The 22,853-nt window shown below is 36.2% G+C and overlaps 1 protein-coding gene across 1 annotated transcript in view; it reads right to left on the bottom strand.

Moving 5' to 3' along the window:
* Nucleotides 1-1,750: 1,750 nt before the first annotated feature.
* Nucleotides 1,751-22,853, bottom strand: part of CUNH16orf46 (chromosome unknown C16orf46 homolog) — a 37,520-nt gene continuing 16,417 nt past the window's right edge. The window contains exon 4 of the mRNA XM_020992704.2: nucleotides 1,751-3,299. Coding sequence (XP_020848363.1) covers nucleotides 2,247-3,299 — 1,053 coding nt within the window. The 3' untranslated portion in view covers nucleotides 1,751-2,246. The remainder of the gene's footprint in view (nucleotides 3,300-22,853) is intronic.

Raw genomic sequence — 22,853 nt, 5'->3', positions numbered from 1 at the left:
GAATGCTAACACTCTATCATTCTTTTAATTAGAAGGCAGAAACCTGCAAAGTTTAAAAATCTAACTCATTTGGATCAGATAATTCTTCCAAATTAAAAAAAAGATAAATTATTGTAATTTAGATCACAGTGTTTTAGAACTAAGTAAACACTCAGAGGTATCTAGTCTAACCCCATTTTGTGGGTGAGACAACTGGGTTTTAGACATGGCAACTGACTTGTCTAAAAAGAAACAGCTAGTAAACAGAAGAAAACTGGAAACTAGCCTGGTCTTGTGACTGTCAGTGCAATGCCCTTTCTTCTACAACCAATATTTGTATTTTGACAAATAATATTCTATTTCCTTTATCAGAATAGAAGCAACTATCATATAATAACTATAATTCTGGAATTCAAGTTTACAGATCACTTTGGAGTCCTCTCTGAAAGATTCAATAAAATGTAAAATTACTATTGTTATCAAATTAGTAGCAATACTAGATTTCTACAATATTTTAAGTCAATCAGGGTCACATTTAGACTAATGTTAAATACAAAGTGATTCTATAGTTATAACAGAGTGCATTGTACCACTAGCTTACAAAATGTACTCCAAAGGGAAGGCAAAGGATTGCTTCAAAAAAGCGATAGCTCACCTAGTCAATATGGAACATGAGAATCTTACCCCACATAGAAAAAGATGCAGTTGGCAAAAGCATTAAAAAAATAATTAGCAATAACTCTTAACAGCTCCCCCAGAAATAACACTCATTGCCCTATTAGTTTCTTATAGCCAGAGGGTCTACAAAACAGATTTTGTAACTAACTGAGCAGCAATAGGTAACCTCAGTGTTCCTACTACATCTGGCAACAGTGTGTGGCTTCTTTCTGGCACCAGGTTCCATATGGCTAATGGAAACAGAGAAGGGTAGAAAATACAGGTGTAACCTGTCTTAAACAAATATAACATAAGAAAATACAGATTTATAATCCACAGGAGTTAGTGGTTGACTATTCACTTCGCAAGATAACTTACCACACTATTATTCTAAGGGGAAAGCTCACCTGGTACAATGAAAAAACATAATTTAGTATGCAATCACTGATTTGCAGGAACATGTGTACTGTATAAAGTGCAATAGGTCTGTATGTATTATAAAAGAAATAGCATAGAAGGGAAAAGGCAGGACCCGAATTTCCAATTAGTTAGGCTCATACAGTCTGGGGTTAAGGAATCCTAAAAGTCAGGACTGTAAGGGGCTAAGGAATGGGGAAGCATTTATGAAAGCTCTCAAAATGACTTTTTCCACAAGTGGTTAAGTTAAATGTTCTTCTCAATTTGAATTCTGTAGAAGTAGTTAGAACTTCTTGAATACTAAGGAAGAATGTGATACTGCAATGGATAATGATGCATTCTATATATCTATTCGCTTTATTATAGGACAGGAATTTCTATTAAAGTGATGTTTGAAATCTTATAATACAGTAAGGACAACTCAAAAGTAAGGCAAGAAACTTAATTTACAATTATACCAGCCTCCATTTTTTTTTTCTGCCTTTTACAACATGAGGAAAAATGGTCTCTAACCAAAATATACTGAACTTCCAAATTGCAGGAATGGTGAAAATAACAAAATAGTACACATGGATGAAGATGAAAACTGAGCTACAAGTTAATAACGTATATCCCCATTTAGAATATACTGACTCTATTTGCCAGTCATTTGCATGTACTCCCTTCCCACCCTCCCAATTATCACAAAGCTCTTTTTTTTTAAAGTAGAGGAAGTAAGCACTCCAATTTCTTCTTTAAACCTCTCTTCTAATTCATCACGGAACAAACAGAAGTAGGGAGTTTCAGATTTAGCTAATGAAAGAGATCTCTATGCAGAGAAGAGTTTAGAAGAAGAGTTTAGTCTAAACTCTTCCAGTGAGCTCAAATTATGGCACTGGTAAACACAAGGAAATAGCCCTACAAAGACAATCTGAGCCAACACTAGTAAAAACAGACAATCCTTTGGATTCACCCTGAAATATTATCCATTTCACTCCTACTAGGCATGCCATGGGCAGTCAGAAGAATTCCCAACCTGGAATTATCAGTTTACAATTTGCATATACCTAAGCAGTATTTCCAGGAGGTAACAAATACACATTGTTTCTAAGCACAAGAATAAAACACAAACAGTAGACCTCAGGCTGTAGGGGGTGGGAAAAAAAGAGAATTTCAAGAAGCATTTGTTTCCAGGAGATTATAATATGAAAACATTATAGGAGTCTATGAGGCAACATAGTGATTACAACTCTGTTCACAGTTAGAGAAGGCAACATAGGACCTGAAAAAACCTTGGCCTCCACAGTTTTAGACTGGCTTTCTCGCTTGGCCTCAAGGAAATTTTGCTTTCTGATATTAACAGGAGGTCTTAACTCATTTCTGATTTTGACTTTACCATTCTGCATTCCCTGTTTTTCCATAAGCCGCAATGTAGTGAGATGGCTAAACTTTTTGGAATTAACTGAATTAGGGTTGGATGCCAAATCTTTTTCTGGCAGAAAGGACCAGTGTAAACAGCATCGTTCATGCTCAGGAAATAAAGTCCTTGTAATCCGTGGAGAAAGGGAAGGTGCATCATTTAACTTAAGATGCTTGTCCACAGAACCCCTTATTGTTTCAACAATTCTCTTCTCTCCTTTGTAGTCAAAAGTCTTGCTCCCATAAATACAGGAAACGTTCTCAGCTTTATCTGAACTGGGCAGTTTCTCTTCCAAATGAGTGAATATGCCTTTATTCTTCTTTACAATGCCATCCAGGTTATTTTTGGAAGATGCTTTGAGGGGAGGCAGAACTAAAAGAGACTTGGGAGTCAGAGACTCCAAAGCAGTGCTATCTTTGTCTGAGTGGACACCAGCATTTTCTGGCCTTTTGACATCCTTGAAACTGTCTGGTGAAAACCACTTCTCTGAGTGCCAAACAAACTCCTTTACTTGCAGGCTCTTCCGTTCCCCCTGATTAGGGGCTGGAAAGCAGATTTTGCTGATTTCCTTTGACAGACTTTCTGTGCTGTTGGCTACATCTTGGCGTAGGGGACTGGCCTCTTCCTTTGCTATCATCACAGGGACTGGTGCGCTGGCTTGCAGTTTTACCTCGGCCTTGGCTGGCTCAGCAAAAGGCTTAGGTTCAGGCACCATGTTTTTGTCAGTGACTTGTAACATATTTAAACATAGCAAGCAGCTGCTAACATATTCTCCTGCTCTTGGTTTTTTGCATTTCTTTCTCGCCCAAATGCAGGCAGTTGGAGAAGCCATACTCCAGCCTTGTACCTGAAAGCAAAACAGGATGTTAATCTACAGAGTAGACCTGAAGGGACAGTAAAAGACTATAGGCAGGTGATCCTTGACTTACAAATAGCCCATACACTGGGACAGCCACCCCTATACTAGCTGCTACTTCCATAAGAATCCTTTAGGGGGAAAACAATTTGGAGCTTTCTGAAAATAAGTTATTTTAGAAGAGGAAGAAGGGAAGAATCTGTAAAAATTAGGAACAATTTAGAGGAGCTCCCAGACTTCCAGGTTGGGCTGCCCTATCTGTGTTACCCACTGTTACCTATATTCCACCAATAGCTACCTGAAATTTTCATTTCATTCTGCTACACTGACTGAAATTTTACCAATGGAAGAGTCCTTGTTTTAACAAGCATCCTCTTTTAAAAATGCAAATACATTGGAAAGGTTGAGCCATCATCCATTCACACTTTATAAGATACACATAGTTTGAATGAGATTGTTTTCTTCTTAACATAGTGCTATGAGCAGCTGCACTGAAGGTAATAGGACTTTTGATGAGGTCAGGGGTAGGCAAATAATTTTGGAGTATGCAAAACTTTGAAGAGCAGGAAAGACCTGAGTAGAGAGCTGCAGTGAAGGCCTTTGGGCAGCCTGAGTGTATCAGGGTCATGGGGAAGAGGACATTAGGTCGTGAGAATGTGGTATAGATAGGAAGATGAAAAGACTGTCAAAGATAATTCTACCTTAAAAAGTCCTCTACATAATAGGTATTAATATGTACATATTTCTGATATACAAATATATAATATTTTAGAGGAAAAATCACAGAATCAGAAATATTTTTAGAGAACCTCTATCATGGCCCCATAGAACACTGATAACTGATGCTCTGAATTATTTCTCAACCTTGGTTTAGAAACAATGCAAGGTTTCTCTAGTTATCTTAAAGTATTGTAGAACTTTGACATAACAGCTCCCAAACTTGATTTTAATTCAACTAAATGCTTAAGATATATTTATTCTAAGTAGTATGTTAGGTGTTTCAATGACAAAAAAATTTTAAGTTGCTTCTCTAGATTTTGAAAACTTTCTGTCACTGTTCCAAAAAGCACCACCCTGAAATTGAAGTGCCATCTCAGTTTTTTACTCAGAGATTTCAATTTAACTTTGCAGAGGAGAATAAGCAATTAGGTAGGAGGCTGACACCATGCTGAATAAATGATCTTCTATCTCATGGAATTTACAGATAGAAGGCATCTCAGAGATTATTAGTCCAATTCCTAATTTTATAGAGGAGGAAACTTCAGTCCAGAGAAGTACTTGCCTAAGGACAAGAACTGCTAAATAGCAGTCAGAATTCAAATCCAGGTTCTCTGACTCTGAAGCCAGTGGTTTTATCACTAAACCACATTGCTTTTCTAGTATACAAGGTGTACATAAAGTATTAGTGTCATTTTAAATTTCAATTATCATGGAATACATTAGACAGAAATAAACTATAAGTTAATGTATCAGCACAAGCTTTTAGATAGCTAAACTTCAATATGTTTAACTTTCATAACAGGTCAATCTCATTTTCTAAACAACTGTTAATAATACGTATTTCATAAATGCCATTTATGATTTGAACCTCCCCCTAACCTAGCCAAATAAGCATTCTTAAGTCTAGATCAAGCCACGAAACTCCATAGCTCAAAAATCTTTTGTGGTTCCTTAATGTACCTTCAATTCTAGCTCCTTTATCTGAGATCCAAGGTCCTCCACAATCAGGCCTCCAATACCTTCCCAGATTTAAATCATTCTCTTCCATTTACCTTACACTGCAATCAAATTGAATTACTACCTGCCCCATGAACATGTACTGAGATTTCCATAGCCAAATCTTTATAGCATTCCCTTTGCTTGGAAGGCCCTCCTTCCCCCACCCCTGCCTGCTGAGTTCCTACAAATCCTTTCTTTGTGGATCACTAAATCAGTAAAAACCTTCCTCTTGGATATCACAAGGCACTTCGTTTTTCCTCTCCAATGCATTTATCATGTAATAATTATATAATGTAGTTACCTATGTTTTTATTTTCTCTGCTAGGACTGATGTGGGCAGAGTTTGTATTATATTTTAACTTTGTATCTTTCCTAGTGCCTAGAAGTGCTTTGCACTATAGGTTCCTAATAACCATTACTGAATGCCGAATGAAAATTCCTTTAAAGCTCATCATTTTGATAAGCAAACAAGTTTTAAGATCCTTTTTCTAACATGCAAAATAAAAATTACCTTTTATAAATGCTACAAACTATTAAAGATTAATAAAAGCAATGTAATAATTTTGCAATTTTTTTATAATCAGAGGGATGAAGCAAAAAAAAACTTATGCAAAGATCTGTGATCTCATTGATATGAAAGCTCCCTTAAACAACACAAATCACTTGGTCATAATGCGATGGTGTGGCAGAAAAATTCAACCCCTGTGGCCAACTATCTGGTGATGAGCCTCCCAAAATGTATCTGTAATAGTCCCCAGACAAAAGAAATACAGTCCCTTGCTGGGTCCCCCTCAAGGCCTTTCTGCCTTACTAGGACCTGCCAGAGCTTGGATTCCAGCATCATAATCTTGCCATAATAAGGCATAAGAGAATTTTTGTGGAGTTTTAAATTAAGACAGGAAAATTTTATTTGGATATTAGAAAATAAAACTTTTTGGATACCAGAATGATACATTATTTAAACAGACTACAGATAGTAGTAACTGGGTCTCACTTCCAGAGATCTTTAAGAAAAATAGACAAAGGGGCAGCTAGGTGGTGCAGTGGATAGAGTGCCGGCCCTGAAGTCAGGAGGACCCGAGTTCAAATTCGGCCTCAGACCAAACACTTGACACTTACTAGCTGTGTGACCCTGGGCAAGTCACTTAACCCCAATTGCCTAAAACCCTCCCCCAAAAAACAAACAAAGAAACAAAAAAGAAAAATAGACAATCATCTATGCTGGATGATTTAATCAACTATCTGCATTAAGTCACAAGACTGTCCCAGAAGACAACCTGAGGTCTTTTCCTCTTATTCCATGACTTTAATTCTAAGCACACTGTATGAATTAATTTAAAGTAGATTTTTTTTTTCTGGAACCTACCTGCCATTTTCTCTAAATCAAACAGAATCGATTTTGCTTTTATAATACCAGCATAATTGGTTCTTTCTTTTCACAACTCTACTGCATCCTTAAACAATTCAAAATCTTATACCTAGTAGAGGGCCTTATAATTTAGTAGATATTTAATGAATATTTGTTGAATTCATTTAATTCAACCAAATAAATGAAGTTCTGTTTGAACTTCACTACTTGGAATCTTGTGTTTGTGGGTTTGTTCTAGGATTACTTTTAAAGGAGTCCACAGACTATGGCCAAAGTTCAGCACAGCATAAACCAAAATCAGGACACACTTTAGGTTTAATCTGTGGGCCAGTACCCTAGTTGATTAAAGGTTCCAAAGGGGCATATCCTTTGTGATTGCATTTCCTATTCAAAGGCTACCACAAACTGATCTAAATTAAACTGAGAGGTCTCTTGTCAATATTACACTCAGAGCATAAGACGAGAGAAAAAAACACACAAAGACTACTGAGGAAAATACTGTACCAAGAAATTCTCCCATCCCCAAACCATCATCACCACCCCAACTAAAGCCACTGCCATCATAGTCTATGGGCCAAAATCAATAAGTAACGTTGTAGACTAATTAACACAGAAAAATAAATATGGATGCAGAAAAATGGAAATGTTTAGCTTATTGGAAAAGAGAATCTACAACAAGAATTTATCCATTTTTACCAATCTGCCAAATGATGGATAAAAAAATACTTCAGTCTTAGTACAGTAGCTTTACACTGAACAAACACTTTACCAACTTAACCTATAACTTTATTCATGCCTATATAATGGAGGTGAAAACCATTCTTGTGGGCAACAGTTCAAAAGGGTTTAACACACATGGCTGTTATTCAGATTTTCTCACAAAATGCTAATGAAAACATAATTTGGATGGCGACAGCAGTGTTACTCAGACATTCTTCATACTGTACAATCAGTGGTTTGTCTCTGAAGATGATGGTAGGTGAATGCTATTGATGAGGCCAGGAAGCATATATATAAAACCTGCTCTGGGGTATCAGCCTGTAGTTGCTGCTGTTAGCTGGGCCTCCTTTGCTCATGGCCACACTCTACCATCTTTTTTCATATTATTCTATGTGAGGTTGACTTGTCTGCTGCTCTTTGTCACCAGTCCATGGCTATAATGTGCTTCTAAAAAGATTACTAGTGGTCTTGGTTTCATTTTTAGTCAAGTGACAAGGGAACTTGAGAACCATCAAATCCAAGCCCCCTTCATTTTACAGAGGAGGAAACTGAGGCCAAAGAGGCTAAGTGACTTACCCTGGCAGAGCCAGGATTCAAATCCGGGGTTTCTGTCTCCAAATCCACTCCACTGATGCCTCCTGGTCTGTCATAACTGGACGATGTGCTGTCCAGCATCAAAATCTGGTGATCACTTTCAGTTCTATGTTGCAGATGAAAACCACTGGCCATAAATGAGGTTTCTCTAGTACACACTGGGACATAGTTTGTTTTATTTTCCCCTCAGGAATTAATTTTTAGCAATTTTTAGCAATGCAGTAACTCAACATAATAGTTTATAATCCTTTAAAAAGCTGCAGAATGTTAAGTGTTGTAAAGATCTTCATTTTACAAATGAGGAACTAAGAACCAGAAATCTCAGAGAAAAATGGCTTGCCTAAAGTCACTTCTGGAAAAATAAAACAAAGGACATATTCTATTCATTACTCTTCATGTAAATAAAAAATAATAATAGAACTTTGGTTCAAGGTAAGAAGTATGTGTAAACAATGGTGAAGGCCAGGACTAAAGAGGCCCAGGACAAAGCAGATTTCCTTTCAATTAAAAACAAGCCTGGAGAATCATTCTGACACAGCCAGAGGATTTGATATATTGCTCAGATTGCATCTACTTTTGCATGGTGTGATTCTGGGAATGTTTGTCCAGTACTTTGATAAAGATATTATTGGCAAAAAAGAGCAAGAAGAGAGGTGGCTCTCTGGGAGAGGGATACAGGAGGAATTTCAGGTCATATAAAAACAAAAGCTATCCACAAAATTTTATTTTTAAAAAAAGGAAAAAAAGAAAAGGAGCAAGTTCTCTATCCCCCACAAAAAAAATTGGTTTCAGTCTGTACTCTAAGTTTCCATTTTGATGATGATGCTCTGAATTGGCCTAAGAATCAGGAAGACCTCGGTTCAAGTCTCACCTTTGACATATACTGGCCGTGCGTCCCTTAGCAAGTCAGGTAAAACTCTCAGTGTTCCAGGCAAGTAAGGGACAGAGCAGGCACTGATCTATGGTAGCAGAGGAAGTCTCCTCACTGGGAGTTCCCTCTACTAACATCTTATTTCAATGCGGTATGGATGTAATACATTCTTCCAACGAAGTCCTATTTTAGTGCTTCATTAGAGCAATGGAGGTGACCCTGGGCTCCTGAAGGTTATGCCAATGGAACACAGATTCTGAAAGATTCTATCAAGTTAGAAACAATGCAATCACCGGCCCGGCAATACTCTATTATACCATTCACCAGGGGTCCAGCTTATATAAATTTGGAGTATATCACTACAAAGTGACTACAAAGTCACAAAATTTCATCCGTAATCTATAGAGTTTTGTAAAGATTTTCTGCTAAGACAAAGAAGGCTGTGCTGGTGGAAGGAGTACCCAAATAAAAGAAATAACAAATCCCTGAAGTAACAAAGTATTAAATAATTTATTAAGCCTCTAGTAATGTTGTGTTCTGGTACTTCCTCGTGCCCTGGAAGCTCTAACAGGTCTTATAAAACTAGAAAGGCCTTGAGCACAAGTTAACTATCTGTCATCTGAGAACTAGCTAAGTGTGAAGAGGCTTATGGCTATAACAGGATGAATTTTGTTTTGGTCACAGCAACTCTTGTGAATGCAGCCTAGTATGGCAGAAAAGGGCTGAAAATGGAAGTAATGGATCCTGAAGTAACAAATAATAATAATAATAATGATTCACATTTATACACAGTTATAAGGTTAGCAAGAGACTTTCCTCGTAACAATTAAAGGAGATAAGATATGTAAAGTGCTTTAAAAACCTTAAAACACTAGATTAGCTATTATTACCTATTAGCTATCCCAACCCTATGACAATAATATTGAAGTAATTTACTGTATCAAACTTTAACCAACAAAAAGCCAAACATACATTTATGATTATTTACATTTTAAAATGGATTTGAACAAACAAAACATCCATAATAGCTTATTCATTACTACCACTATGCTCTTTCCCTTCTCTTTGCCAATTATTCTCTGTATTTCTGGAGACATTTCATACAGTTGCAGCCATTAGATATGACATTCTAATTCTGCAGTTTTGCTTCATATGATTTCATGTCATACCAAATTTCTTCGTAGTTCTCATTTCTCATTGTCATTACACTACATTATTTTATCATGTTACAATACCACAGTTTATTCCCCATTCATTATGAGTTACGTTATTTTCAGTTCTCTACAATTACAAATAATGTTGCCATAAATATTTTAGCACAAAATTTTCTTTATGACAATTTTCCTAGTGTATAGTTTCAATAGTGGTGTACTGCTAGATTTCTTGACAAAAAAAAAATGACAGCAACATGCAATCCTATCAGCAATGAATAAGCATACCTTGTACAAGCCCATTATCATTGTTTTGTAGTATATGGTTTATGTGTGTGTGTGTGTGTGTGTGTGTGTGTGTATACATATATATATATAGAATATAGTACATAGTTCGTAGAACTATGAAATCACAGTTCAAAATGGTTTTAATTTGCCCTTCTCTGATAATAAGATTGAACATATTTTTCAAGTGCTTATTTGTAAAATATGTGTCTTTTAAGAACAAGCTTTGCTAAGTTTGGAAAGCCTCATCACCCAATTAGTATAGGGTGATAAAATGTTTTGGCTACAGTAACTCTTGAAGATCATCGCTAAGTTTAAGGGAGTTTATAATCTGTGTAGGAAGAGGGAGTATTCACACTGATAAAACTACAGATATTTGAAGTATTTATAATATGTTCATAACCTCTGTTCGTATCCTGCGACTATTTATTAAATGAAAACTGGCTGTTGCCCCAAATATTTATATAATTCCTTAAAAACTGTAATGTTAAACTTTTATGTCATTTTTGCTATAATATTTTCTCCAAGTTGTTATTTTTCTTTTTATTCTGATTACATTGTTTTTTGTTGTGAGTTTTATTTTTATATATTATAAACCATTCAAACATTTTTTCTATTTGTTTAATAGATTAAATTTAAAATAAAACATAGTTTCCTAGTTTTCCCAATTAAGTCTGATCAAGATGAAATTTATAATGGCATATGATATAAAGATCTAAAATTCTTTTTGATTATGTTACTATCTAGTTTTCCCAAATTTATTAAATAATGAATTATTTCTACAATTTAAATTTTTTATAGGTTTGTCAACACTATTCTGCACATTTGGTTTTATTTATGGCACTTCTTTTCTGGCATTTTTATTTATGGTATTTCCAATAATTTATCTAAATTTTGGTCAGTACTATGTAGGGGTTTTTTTGGGTGGGTTTTTTTTTGGCAAGGCAATTGGGGTTAAGTGACTTGCCCAGGGTCACACAGCTAGTAAGTGTCAAGTGTTTGGTCTAAGACCGCATTTGAACTCAGGTCCTCCTGACTCCAGGGCTGGTGCTCTATCCCCTGCACCACCTAACTGCCCTATAGTTTTTTTTAATGTTTTCAGATCGAAGTGGGCATGGCCACCTTCTTCAGCATTCTCCTCCTATTCTTCCCCCAAATTTATATTTGCCTTTCTTGCTCATTTGTTTTCCATTAAAATTTCATAACCATATCCAGGTCTATGAAGAAATCCACTGGTATTTTGATTAGCACTGACATTACATTTAAAAATTAATATAGGAATTGTCATTTTTATTATATTAAACTGACCCATCTGCAAAGATGTATTTTCCTCCATTTATTTAGTATTTCCTTTATTTCTGTCAATATAGTTTTATAAATGAGGGTACTATTATAGATAATATAATCTTTGTAAAAGTCACACATGTGCTTAGGTATGTTGAGAGATATTTAATGTTTTTTATTACTGTCATAAATAAGGCTTCTTTTAATAAAATTTCAACAGAACTGAATTTGTAGGAGTTTTCTTGGTCTTTATTTATAGTATAAAAATAGGTTTATCTGGTATCTTGCATCCTTGTTGAATTCATTGTCTGAACTCATTCTTTGGTTGAGATTGAAGGATTTTAATAATAATCATGTCATTTCTAATAATATTTAAATCTCTTCATTTGTTTGTCCCTAAAACATTTTTCTTGTCCTATTGCAATTGCTGGCATTTCTAATACTGTGACATATAAAAATGCTATAAGAGATCCTTATAGTTTTTGTTGGCTCTGGATTTCAAATAAGACACTTTTTATTAAGTTTAGAAAAAAAAACCCCTCTATTTCTATCCTTTTTAGGTTTTTTTTTTAAAATCATGAATAGATGTTATAGTTTGCCAAAGATGCTTCTATATCTATTGATATGCTTAGGTGATTTTTTTTCTGGTTATCATATATTATATTTACTTAAACTGAACAACCATTGCATTCCTGGTACAAATCCTACTTGGTCATGATGAATTATGTTTTCAATGTGCAGTGCTAGCTTGTATTTTAATATTTTTGCAATATGAGATAGTGGATAGAAGTCTCCAAGTCAGAATGACCTGGCCCACCTCTTATCCATACCAACTGTGTGACCCTGAGTAAATCATTTAACCTCTCAATATCCCAGACAGTTCTCTAAGACTAAGTTCTAGAAGAGTGATCAGTCTATAATGGTACGAGTTTTCTTACCAGGTGCTTCCTACACCAATTAAATCACAAATCTATCCCTCCCTCAAATTTCATCTATATTAATGAGTAAGCTTCAGTTTCTTTTTTTAGTACTGTCTTCTATCAGATTTAGGCAGCACCTCTATATGTGCTTCATAAAAAGGAATGAGTAGCATCTGATCTTTCTCTGTTTTTACAAACATTCTATAAGAATCATTTCCTCTTTGAAGATTTGGAAAAAGTCAAAGGTTATGACCTTATATGAGCCAAAATTTTTTTTTAAACAGGATAATTCACAGCTATACATTCTAATATTTACTATGAAATGACTCTATATACATTCTTTATTCCTGTTTCATCCAGGTTCATCTTTTATATTTTAGTATTTTTATTCTTCAGCACTATTATGATAGTGGCTCTTAGTTCTTCAGACTTGTCTATAGTTGAATGAAGAGGCAGCATAGTAGCAGGGGGTTGATAGAGAGGAGGGCAGATTGGGAATGGGGGTAATCAGAAGCAAATACTTCTGAGGAGGGACAAGGTCAAAAGAAAGAATAGAATAAATGGGGGGTAGGATAGGATTAAGGGAAATAGAGTTAGTTTTTCACAACATGTCTACTATGGAAGTGTTTTGCATAACTGCACATGTATAACCTATATTGAGTTGCTTGCCTTTTCAATGAGGGTGGGTGGGGAAGGAGGAAGGGAGAAAATTTGGAACCCAAAGTTTTAAAACACATGTTTAAAAAAAATGTTTTTACATGCAACTGGTAAAAAAAGAAATACAGGAAATGGGGTACAGAAGTCTATCCTGCCCTACAGGAAAATAGAAGGGGAAGGGGATAAGAGAAGGGGTGGGGGAGATAGAAGACAGGGCAGACTAGGGGAAGGGGCATTCAGAATGCATGCCATCTTGGGGTGGGGGGAGGGACAAGATGGGGAGAAAATCTGGAACTCAAAATCTTGTGGAAGTAAATGTTGAAAACTAAAGATAAAATAAATTTATATTAAAAAAAATTAAAAAAAAAAAGAGGCAGCATAGAATACTGTGGAGTCAGAGGACCTGGATTTGAATACTGACGTATTTAATCTGTGTGAACCTGGACAAGTACCTTTGCCTCTCTGGCATTCAACTTCCCAATCTATAAAATGGTGTAAATAATATTTATGCCACGCACCATCCTCCCTTCTTTGCAGAGGTGGGAGACTACAGGTATGGAGCATTGCATATAATGTGTTTGATTTATGTGTTGGTCGATTTTGCTGAACTCTTTTCTCTCTCTTTTTCATTCTTTGTTATCCTCTCAGGAGAGAGGAGGAAGGATATGCTAGGAAACGAAAGTGATAAAAAAACCAAAGCAAATCAATACAGATTTTAAAACAAAAACAATAACACCTCACAGGGTTGTGAGGAAGGCACTTTGTAAATCCTAAATATATGAATGTAAGCTATAATTATTTTTACCTGTGAAATTTGTTTCAAATATTTTACCTCTTTGGAGAAAGACATTTCAAATTAAATTCCTTCTCCATTTGGGGAATGACACTTAGATCTCTTCATTTATCTTAATGATCAATTTTTTTAGCCACAATAACTTATGAAATTACTGTGATCTCTGTCAATGAAGAGACTGTCCATGACAATGAAATTATAGATCTTCTGAGGAGCTAAAATAAAGAATCGATCATTAGGAAGTATATCTTGAGTAAAGTAACCAACTGAATTAGTTAAAGATATTGGGATGTCTGGCCTCAGAGCCATGTGAGGATCAATTGAAGATACAGGGGATGTTTGGCCTGAAGAAAAGGGTTAGAGGGAGAAACATGGCTGTCTAATATGTGAAGGATTATCATTTGGAAGAGTGATTAGATTTATTCTGCTTGACCCTAGAGCGGTGAACTAGCACCAGTGGGTTAAAGTTATAGGGGAAAATATTTCAGCTAAACACATGGAAAAATTTTAATTAGAAAAGTCCAAAAACTGAATGGGCAAATCACAGGGGTTAATAACTTATTATTACTCATAATAAGTCCCCTACCTCTGGAGGGCCTTATGTGAAGTATGGATGACCTTGTTAGGAATGCTGTACGAGTCATTCATACTTTGAGTAAGTGCTGGACTTAAATGATGTCTAATATCCTTCCAACTCTCTAATTTACTTGTGCTATGAACTACTTTGTTTCACACAGTAAAATCCATTTTATTCATCTACGTGTAAATTAAATGCATATTCTTCAAAACATTTTGCCCTCACTCCCAAAATGAATCAGTTCCAATGTCACTTGCGTCCTCTCTCTTTTTTCTCTTTCCATCTTCTGTTTAAACTACTTCCTTTTCAAAATGGGTAACTGCTTTTTGTTGTTGCTTGGTCAAATGAATGAATGAATGAAGCAGCATTTATTAAGCACCTGCTATGTGCCCAAGCACTGTGCTAAGCATGCAGATATAGATGCATAAGCAAGACTGTCCCTGTCCTCAAGGAGCTTACATTCTAACATAGAAAGACAATATACATAGTAGAGTTAAAAGGTGGAAAGGGGAGTAGATTGTATGCATGCAGTGGTATAGTTTGGAGATGGCTAGGAAGTGATGGCTAGAAAGGCTTAATTCTAGGCAATAAAGAAACCCCACCTATGAGAATCCAGGATCCCAGGGTTGGGAAGTCCTAAGTTCTGGTGGGAGCAGAGAAGGCCCATAGTACAAGTGGCGTGGTTTGGAGTGGCATGGAAAGGACTGTATTAGGCTCCTCACAAAGCTAAATGCTTTTTATACTCTTCCTAGAGAATACCTGACACAAACACCCATTTAAAAAAATACCTACATTTTTCTTGGTAATACTATATGGCTAGAAATAATGGAATGCTAGAATCTCCAAAAATCAAAACTTTGGGAAAGCCAGAGGACAAAAGAGGCACGTGATAGGCTGCAACATATGCATGTAAGCAGTAGAGAAAGATGTTATATACGAAATGTATAATCAAAAGAGGAGGTAAGTCATGTAGCAAGAGAAAGAGATAATGGAGGGCTTAGCTGCTGCACTAGTATCAACAAATGTCAAAAAGGTCTAGAAGCCTCCAGTGCGTTAGGTGAATAATCTAAGAAGAACTGTGAAAGGGTGTGAATAGGAATTTCACAAGGTGAGAAGCCACAGACGGATTCTGACTTCCATTGGTGGAGGGAGTACCCACATCACTTAGACAACAGATCCGATGAAGTACTAAAGTATTTCTAAAGAGGTCCTTAAATCTCCCCACCCATTTCCCCTTCGTCTTCCTTTCTCCATGGACCTCAGATGTCCTGGGTAACAAGGTGAATTCTTTTCACTTATGATGGGATTCTGGTCAATGCTTTCATTTAGAAGTTCAAAAGATCGTCAAGCTGCCTGGGCAATATGAGTGAACCTTTTTACCAAATTAATCAAAGGTCGTGCAGAACATATTTCATCCCTTCTTGTACTTCATTAACTTGTTAAAAGTAGCCATAGCAGTGTCTTTTCTCTTATTCTAGAACAATTCTTTCAAAGAAGGCTTTTTACTATCAGTATCTGAATTACTGATGAGCTTTGGTGTTAGCATTGTCTTCACATGCTTAAAAGTTAAGGACCTGTATTACTTTCCATCTAAACAAAGATTATTCATTTTTAAATTGATCTTGAAGTTCTCTTTTAAAGAAGTAACTTTGTGCAAATGAACTCTATTGAGAATTTTGAAATTTTAGATTTCCTTTATTACTCAATTATCTACTGCAGTAATCTACCATTTATCCAGAACAGTTGGTTATTCATACAGTTTATAGGATATAAAATTATTGGTGTCTCATAAATTATTAATAGAGTGCAGCAGAAAAGAAAACACTATACTTAAAGTCAGAAAACCTGGCTTATCGCCCTGACTTTACCCTGAAACACTGTGTCCTCATTTCACTTCTCTGGCATACTCCTCTATAAAATTAGTGGGTTGGACAAGATAAGTCATTAAGCTCTAAAGTTTTATTATTTTACAATATTATGTTAATAATTTAAGACGATGCTCCCATGGAAATGTTTTTAATCACCTAACTATCCACTTTCTCAACTGCAATCTGGCTTGAGACACTACCAAATTGCTCTCTCCGCGGTTACCAATATCTTCTTTAGTGCCAGGTCCAAAACATTTCTCACATTCCTTCTCTATTTAAGGCCTTCATTTTCTCTTGTCTTGACTATTTTAATAATCTTCTAATTGGCTTCCTTACTTTTTTCTCTAATTCATCCTTCACAGAGCTGCCAAAGTAATCTTCCTAATTCACAGAACTGACAAAACCCCTGCTTAAAAAAAAAACCAACTTTAATTGTTCCCCATTATTAATTGAAGGGAATACCAGCTCCTTATATTGGTATTTAAGGCTTTCCAAAGTCTTGTCCTAACCAACGTTTCTACATTTATTTCATAAAATTCCCCTCTGCACAGTCTGAACTTCCAACAAACCGGTCTACTTACTTTGCCCTCTTCTCATCCTGCCCTCTCCCACTTCTGTGCCCTTGTGTACAATGTCCTTCTGTGCCTGAGGGATTTCCCATTTCTTTACCTACAGACATAATTTTCCTTTCCTTCACTGCCACATCAGATGCCAAATTCTTCATGATATCTTCCCCGATTCCCTTGCTAGAAATTATTTCTTCCCTCTCTGAATTTTTCAGGCTACTCTGTGTGATTTCTCTTGGCACTCAATCATTTTATGTTCCATGTTATACTTATTTATGTACATATCTCACTTCCTACTATATTTCAGTGTTCCTGAGGGCAACTATTATGTTCTTTTCCACTATTTCTGTATCTCTAGAACATAGCATTTTATATAGCAGACCATACATATGTAAATATACACATACACACATACACACACACACACATATACATACATACGGAGAGAGAGAAAAAGATGAATAAATTTCTGGGGAAGAAATTCTTATTCTTTGGAATTTTCATAAGAAAGAAATGCTACATGTGTTAAGGAAAGGCCTGCCTTACAGGCAGCATAGAATGGTACATAAAGTACTGGACTTGGGGTCAAGAAGACCTGGGTTCAAATCCTGCCTGAGACACTTTATAACTGTGTGACCTTAGGCAAGTCACTGAATTTCTTTGAGTCTCTGTTTCCTCATTTGTAAAATGATGCAGTTGGAAGCAAGGTCTCATCTAGCTCTGAATCTATGATCCTATAAGCTAATAAAAATAAAAGTATTTATGACTGGAAGTGATCTTAAACACTCCCACTGACTCATTTTATAGATAAGAAACTAGGCCTGGAGAGGATTCTGGGAAGATGGTGGAATAGGTCAGAAAGTCCAAGCTCTCCTGATTTCCCACAAAAATGAGATAAAATAGCACCTCAGGGCTAACATAGAGTGGTAAAAAAAATAAAATAAAATAAAATAAGAGTAGAGGCAGAAAAATGGTCCTGCTGGGATAACAGGAGAAGATCTGAAGAAAAATCCTAAGACAAGGTTTGGTCCCTGTGAAGTGTAAACACACCCAGGCTAGTTCTGATTAAACAATAACCATCAAGCCCTTGGGTTAACTGGGTTGGGAGGTTACCTTGGCCCCGACCACAGGAACTCTCTCTCCCCACCCCCCACACAAAAATGAGGGGAGTTGGGTGTCTGAGCCAGGGAAGATTGAGAGAACCCCTGCTGATAAGGAATGCCAAACCCAGCTGTGCTGCCAAGAAGCAGTCCTGGGCAAGAAGGAACCAGAACATATCTGGTGAGCGCAGAAACAGTGGAGCAGGGATGCCAATGGCTTTGGGTGCTCACTGGAGGCTAGAGGTCTTGGTTTCAGTTCCAGGCCAGAGGGGAGAATTGAGGGATCTGAGGCCAGAGGAACCATCCCTCATACTTCAGGGCTAGAGGAGATTACAAAAAATAAGCTGCTACAAATTTTTAAAAATGAGCAGGCAAAGGAGAAAGAATTCAACCATAGAAAGTTACTATGGAAATAGAGAGACTGGGATTCATCTTCAGAACAGGAAACTGAAGCAAAGAAACCCTCTTCTACCCCAAAGACTAATTGTCAAATGGCCACCTGCCCAAAAAGAATTCATAGAAGAATTTTAAAAAGACTTTAAAAATCAAATGGGAGAGATTGAGAAAAAACTTTAAAAAAAAAAGATGCAAGAAAAACAAAATTATGAAAAGAAAGTCAATGAATTAGAAAAGGAGACTGAGAATCTTAAGGAAGAAAACAACTCCTTGAACATCAGAATTGGGCAAGGAGAAGCCAGCAAAGTCATGAGACCAAGAAATAATAAAACAAAATATAAAGAATGAAAAAATAGAAGATAATTTGAAACATCTCATAAGAAAAACAACTGATCTGGAGAACAGATCAAGAAGAGAAAACATAAGAATAATCATACTACCTGAAAGCTATGATCAAAAAAGAGAATCTTGATACAATAATACAAAAAATAATTAAAGAAAATTGTCCTGAAGTATTAGAACAAGAGGGGAAGGTAGAAATAGAAAAAACCCACTGATCACCACCTGAAAGAGATCCTACAAGGAAAACCCATAGTAATATCACAGTCAAATTCCAAAACCCTCAGCTCAAGGAGAAAATATTATAAGCAATAATAAAATAATTTAAATATGGCAGGGCCACAATTAGAATCATACAAGACCTAGCAGCAGGGACACTAAAAGATCGCAGGTCTTGAAACACTATACATCAAAGAGCAAAAGGATTGGGGTTCAGGCTGAAAATCACACCCAGCAAAGCTAAGCATAATCCAGAATGGAAAAAAATGGACATTTAATGAATTGCCAGACTTCAGGATTTTGTTTTTTTTAAAAAATGAACTTAATAGAAGATTTGACATACAAGAGCCAAAAGAAACATATAGTACATACCAAAGACTAATTACAAGGGACTAAATAAGGATAGACTGCTTACCTTTTTTTTGTGAGGAAATGTATAATGTATATCTGAGATTTTTATTAGTAACTGGATAGTTCATAAGAAAGACTAGGGTAGACCCAAGTATGATATGATTTTTAAAAGTAAAACTGTTTAGGAATAGCTAAAAAGAGTAACTACCTTATACAAATGAGGTGTGAGAGGAAGAAACAACACACAGGAATTAGATGAGAAAAGAGGGCTGGTAGTTCTGGAAACCTACTTTCATCAGGAATGGGTTCAAGAGGGAACAATACATGTATATCCAAATGAGTATAAAAGTCTTCTAAATTCAGAAAGAAATAAAATACTAAAAGGCTGGGGGTAGGGAGAGGATAAGGGAGGAATCTTTAGAGGGAAGGGTAAGGGAATAGGTTAAAGGGGATACAGAAGGGTGTTTAGATTAATGGGAATGGGAAGACAGGGAGGGATCCTTGAAGGCGAGGTAGATTAAGTAGTAGGGCAAGGTAGCAGGTAGAAGTAAAGTAGAGGAGTCAGGAGGGATAGGAAATAAGAGATATGCACAAACAAAATAAAGATGAGGAGTAGAATTTGTTAGTGGAAAAGGAGCTGGGATGGTAGGCATGATCTCAGACAAAGGTAAGGATAAAATCTAATCAAAAGAAAAATATGGAAACTACACTATGTGTCGGCCATATTCCTCAATGTTGTTTTGGACTATTTAAAACTACTAGGCAGTATAAGGTCAGAATATTGTTGTATGTTGTAAACAGAGTTGGTGGATTTAGAAAAATATAGAAAGACTTAGACATGCGAAGGAAGAGGTTATCCACCCTCAGAGAAGCAGAGGACGAATAAGTATAGCATGGTCTTACACAGATGCATATGAATGTATATGTCTATATATGAGTATAATTATAGATATCCAAATATATGTATATGCAAGTGTATGTATGTATGGTATATATGTATATCTTTGTGTGTGTGTATATATATATATATATATATATATATATATATATGTATGAATGTATGTCTACATCTGTGTGTGTGTGTGTGTGTGTGTGTGTGTAGAAAATATATCCTCACTTAATTGTAGCCTTGGGGGGAGGGAAAAAAGAACAAAGTAAAATATGCACAACAGAGAACAAAAGAAAACCTACAAGGAATCAAAAAAAACATAGACAACTCTCACCACAATACACAGTATTTATTATATAGGCTTTCTTGAAATGGAAATTTATTGCTATACATTTTGAATCCTCTCTTCTGTTCTACTGTGCACGTGGTAATGCTTGTTTTCTTTTTTTCTTCTTTTATATTATTTTAGTTTTAGTTTAAGTTTGTTTCTTCTTTCTTTTATTTTGTATTTAAGTTTAAAATGAAATATGAAGTCCCAATTTGAAAAATAAAGCTGAAAGAGTAAGTAAAAAAAAAAAAAGAAAAGAAACTAGGCCCAGGCTGAAGAAGGGATTTAAATATGTATAAAAATATTAATTAGCAGGGCTAGGATTTGAACCCAGGCCTTCTGATTCCAAATCCATTGCTCTCTTCACTATAGCATACTGCCTCCCAAATTAACAACATATTAATATGACCTAATAAGAGTATGCTTATCAGGAACCTGGGGGAATAGGGTAAGTTCTTGTCGTCTAGGAGGACTGGTTCTGGTTGGTCTAAGGAAAAAACTATAATCCTAGAAGAAATATAGTCAGAGCCATCATCTCTTTTCCTCTCCACTATTCTACCACTGAGAACACAAATGAGTAAGGGTTGGAAACAGGAAAAGGATTATCTATCCCTTTTTTACCGTCAGTATTCTAAGTTTGATATAATATTGCTAAAGTTTTTCTTTATTTCCAATCAAACTGCTATGGAGCATTTTACTTCGTGCAAAACTCTGCACTGGTGATGGGAGAGACATCAAATTGAAATAAGACATTGTCTGGGGCAGCTAGGTGGCACAGTGGATAGAGCACTGGCCTGAAATTAGAAGGACCTGAGTTCAAATCTGCCCTCAGATCAAACACTTGACACTTACTAGCTGTGTGACCCTGGCCAAGTCACTTAACCCCATCTGCCTAAAAAAAAAAGAAAAAAAAAGAAATAAGACATGTCTCTGCCCCAGTGGAGCTCAAAATCCAACAGGGGAGAATAGAATAGGGAAACCAACAACAATATTACAATTATATAAAATATAAATCAGATATGAAAAAAAAACCCAAGTGCTAAGAGTAGTCTCAGAACAGAAAGATCATTTCATGATTTTCCACAGTGGAGAAGAAAAATCAGGGAAAGCAATACAGATAAGTAAGTTGTTGGACTAATTCAGTTTCATCACATCTTTTGATCTAAAGAGTCCAAAGGTTCATCTAAGCTTCTGTTTAATGTAAATTTTCCTTATTAGTTTAATTAATGGTGAACTGAACTTTTTCTTACTATCCTTCTAAAACACAGTCAGAAACTCTATTTACCCTCAATCCCATTTACTAATCTACATGGCTAGCTAGGTAGCACAGTGGATAGTGTTGGGCCTGGAGTAAGAATGACCAGAGCTGAAATCTACTCAAGAGCTGTATGACCTTGGCAATTCACTTAACCTCTATATGCCTCAGTTTCCTTATGTGTAAAATGGGAATAATAATAGAATTTACATTCCAGGATTGTTGTAAGACTCAAATGTAAAGCACTTAGCACAAATGGATAAGAAAGCTTGCAATATAATTGCTTTAGATAATTATGTTTATACCAGAGACCTGGACACCTGGTCTGGTTTGTGTGATCTCTGATCTGTAATAATGGGGTGCTTGGGTGCTTGTGCTTGTACTAGTGCCCCAATTTCTCCCTAGTCTCAGAAACACTGTCTCTAACAACCATTCCCCAGCCCAAGGACACTGTGCCTAGCAGTTATTCATGCATGGGCCTCAGCATGACCCTTATCTCTCTCCCTGGTACAGCTACACAGAGCTGGGCTGCTCAGGCCCCAGCCTCAGATCATGTCTCTGGAAGCCTCCCAATTCCTCAGTAAGTTCCTGTGTTGTGAGAAAGCTTTCCCTTGTTGCAGAGCATTCTCTCATCAAGACAGAGGGAGAGATGTCCTTGACCAGCCCAAGGACTCTTCCTCCTGCCAGACTCCAAAGATCCATCCCCCTCCCTGTCCAGTATACTCCCTGTACTTTCCCATCCATAGCCCCCAAAGACACCTGCACCTTTAGATTACCTCATCAGTGTTCCTGGCATTTCTTTCCCATGCTCTTTTCCATATAAACCCTAGCTCAACCCCTGATTGGGGCTGCTTGATTTGGATGTGCATACCCCTTGCGGCTGCACACTAATAAAATCCACATCTTAAATTACGTCTGGGTCTCACTCGCTGATTTCTCGGTACAACAGCACTTATAAAAATTATGAAAATATATAGAGTGGTTTAAAGATGTAACTTTACTACATTATTATGAGTCAACTAGCAGGTATATGCTATATTACAGTTAATTATAATTTAAATGACATGTAACTGTTAGGGAAACATGAGAAAATTAATAATATAATAAGCTATGATTAGTGAAATTTTGCTATTTGAAGTAAAGATTCTTAGAACTTTAATTTGATATTGTTTTGATTTTTGATTACAGGGATCATTGTCATGAAAAGCCAACTATGGAAAATGGCAAATGCTAGAGAACTGCTATAGATAGATGTCTTTCCCTGGGAAAAGTTGAGGGAACAACCTTGGCCTGG

Source organism: Phascolarctos cinereus, unplaced genomic scaffold (genome assembly GCF_003287225.1).
Source record: "Phascolarctos cinereus isolate Bilbo 61053 unplaced genomic scaffold, phaCin_HiC Scaffold_2;HRSCAF=192, whole genome shotgun sequence".
Taxonomy (NCBI): Eukaryota; Metazoa; Chordata; class Mammalia; order Diprotodontia; family Phascolarctidae; genus Phascolarctos; species Phascolarctos cinereus.
This window is presented reverse-complemented; position numbering and strand designations above follow the sequence as displayed.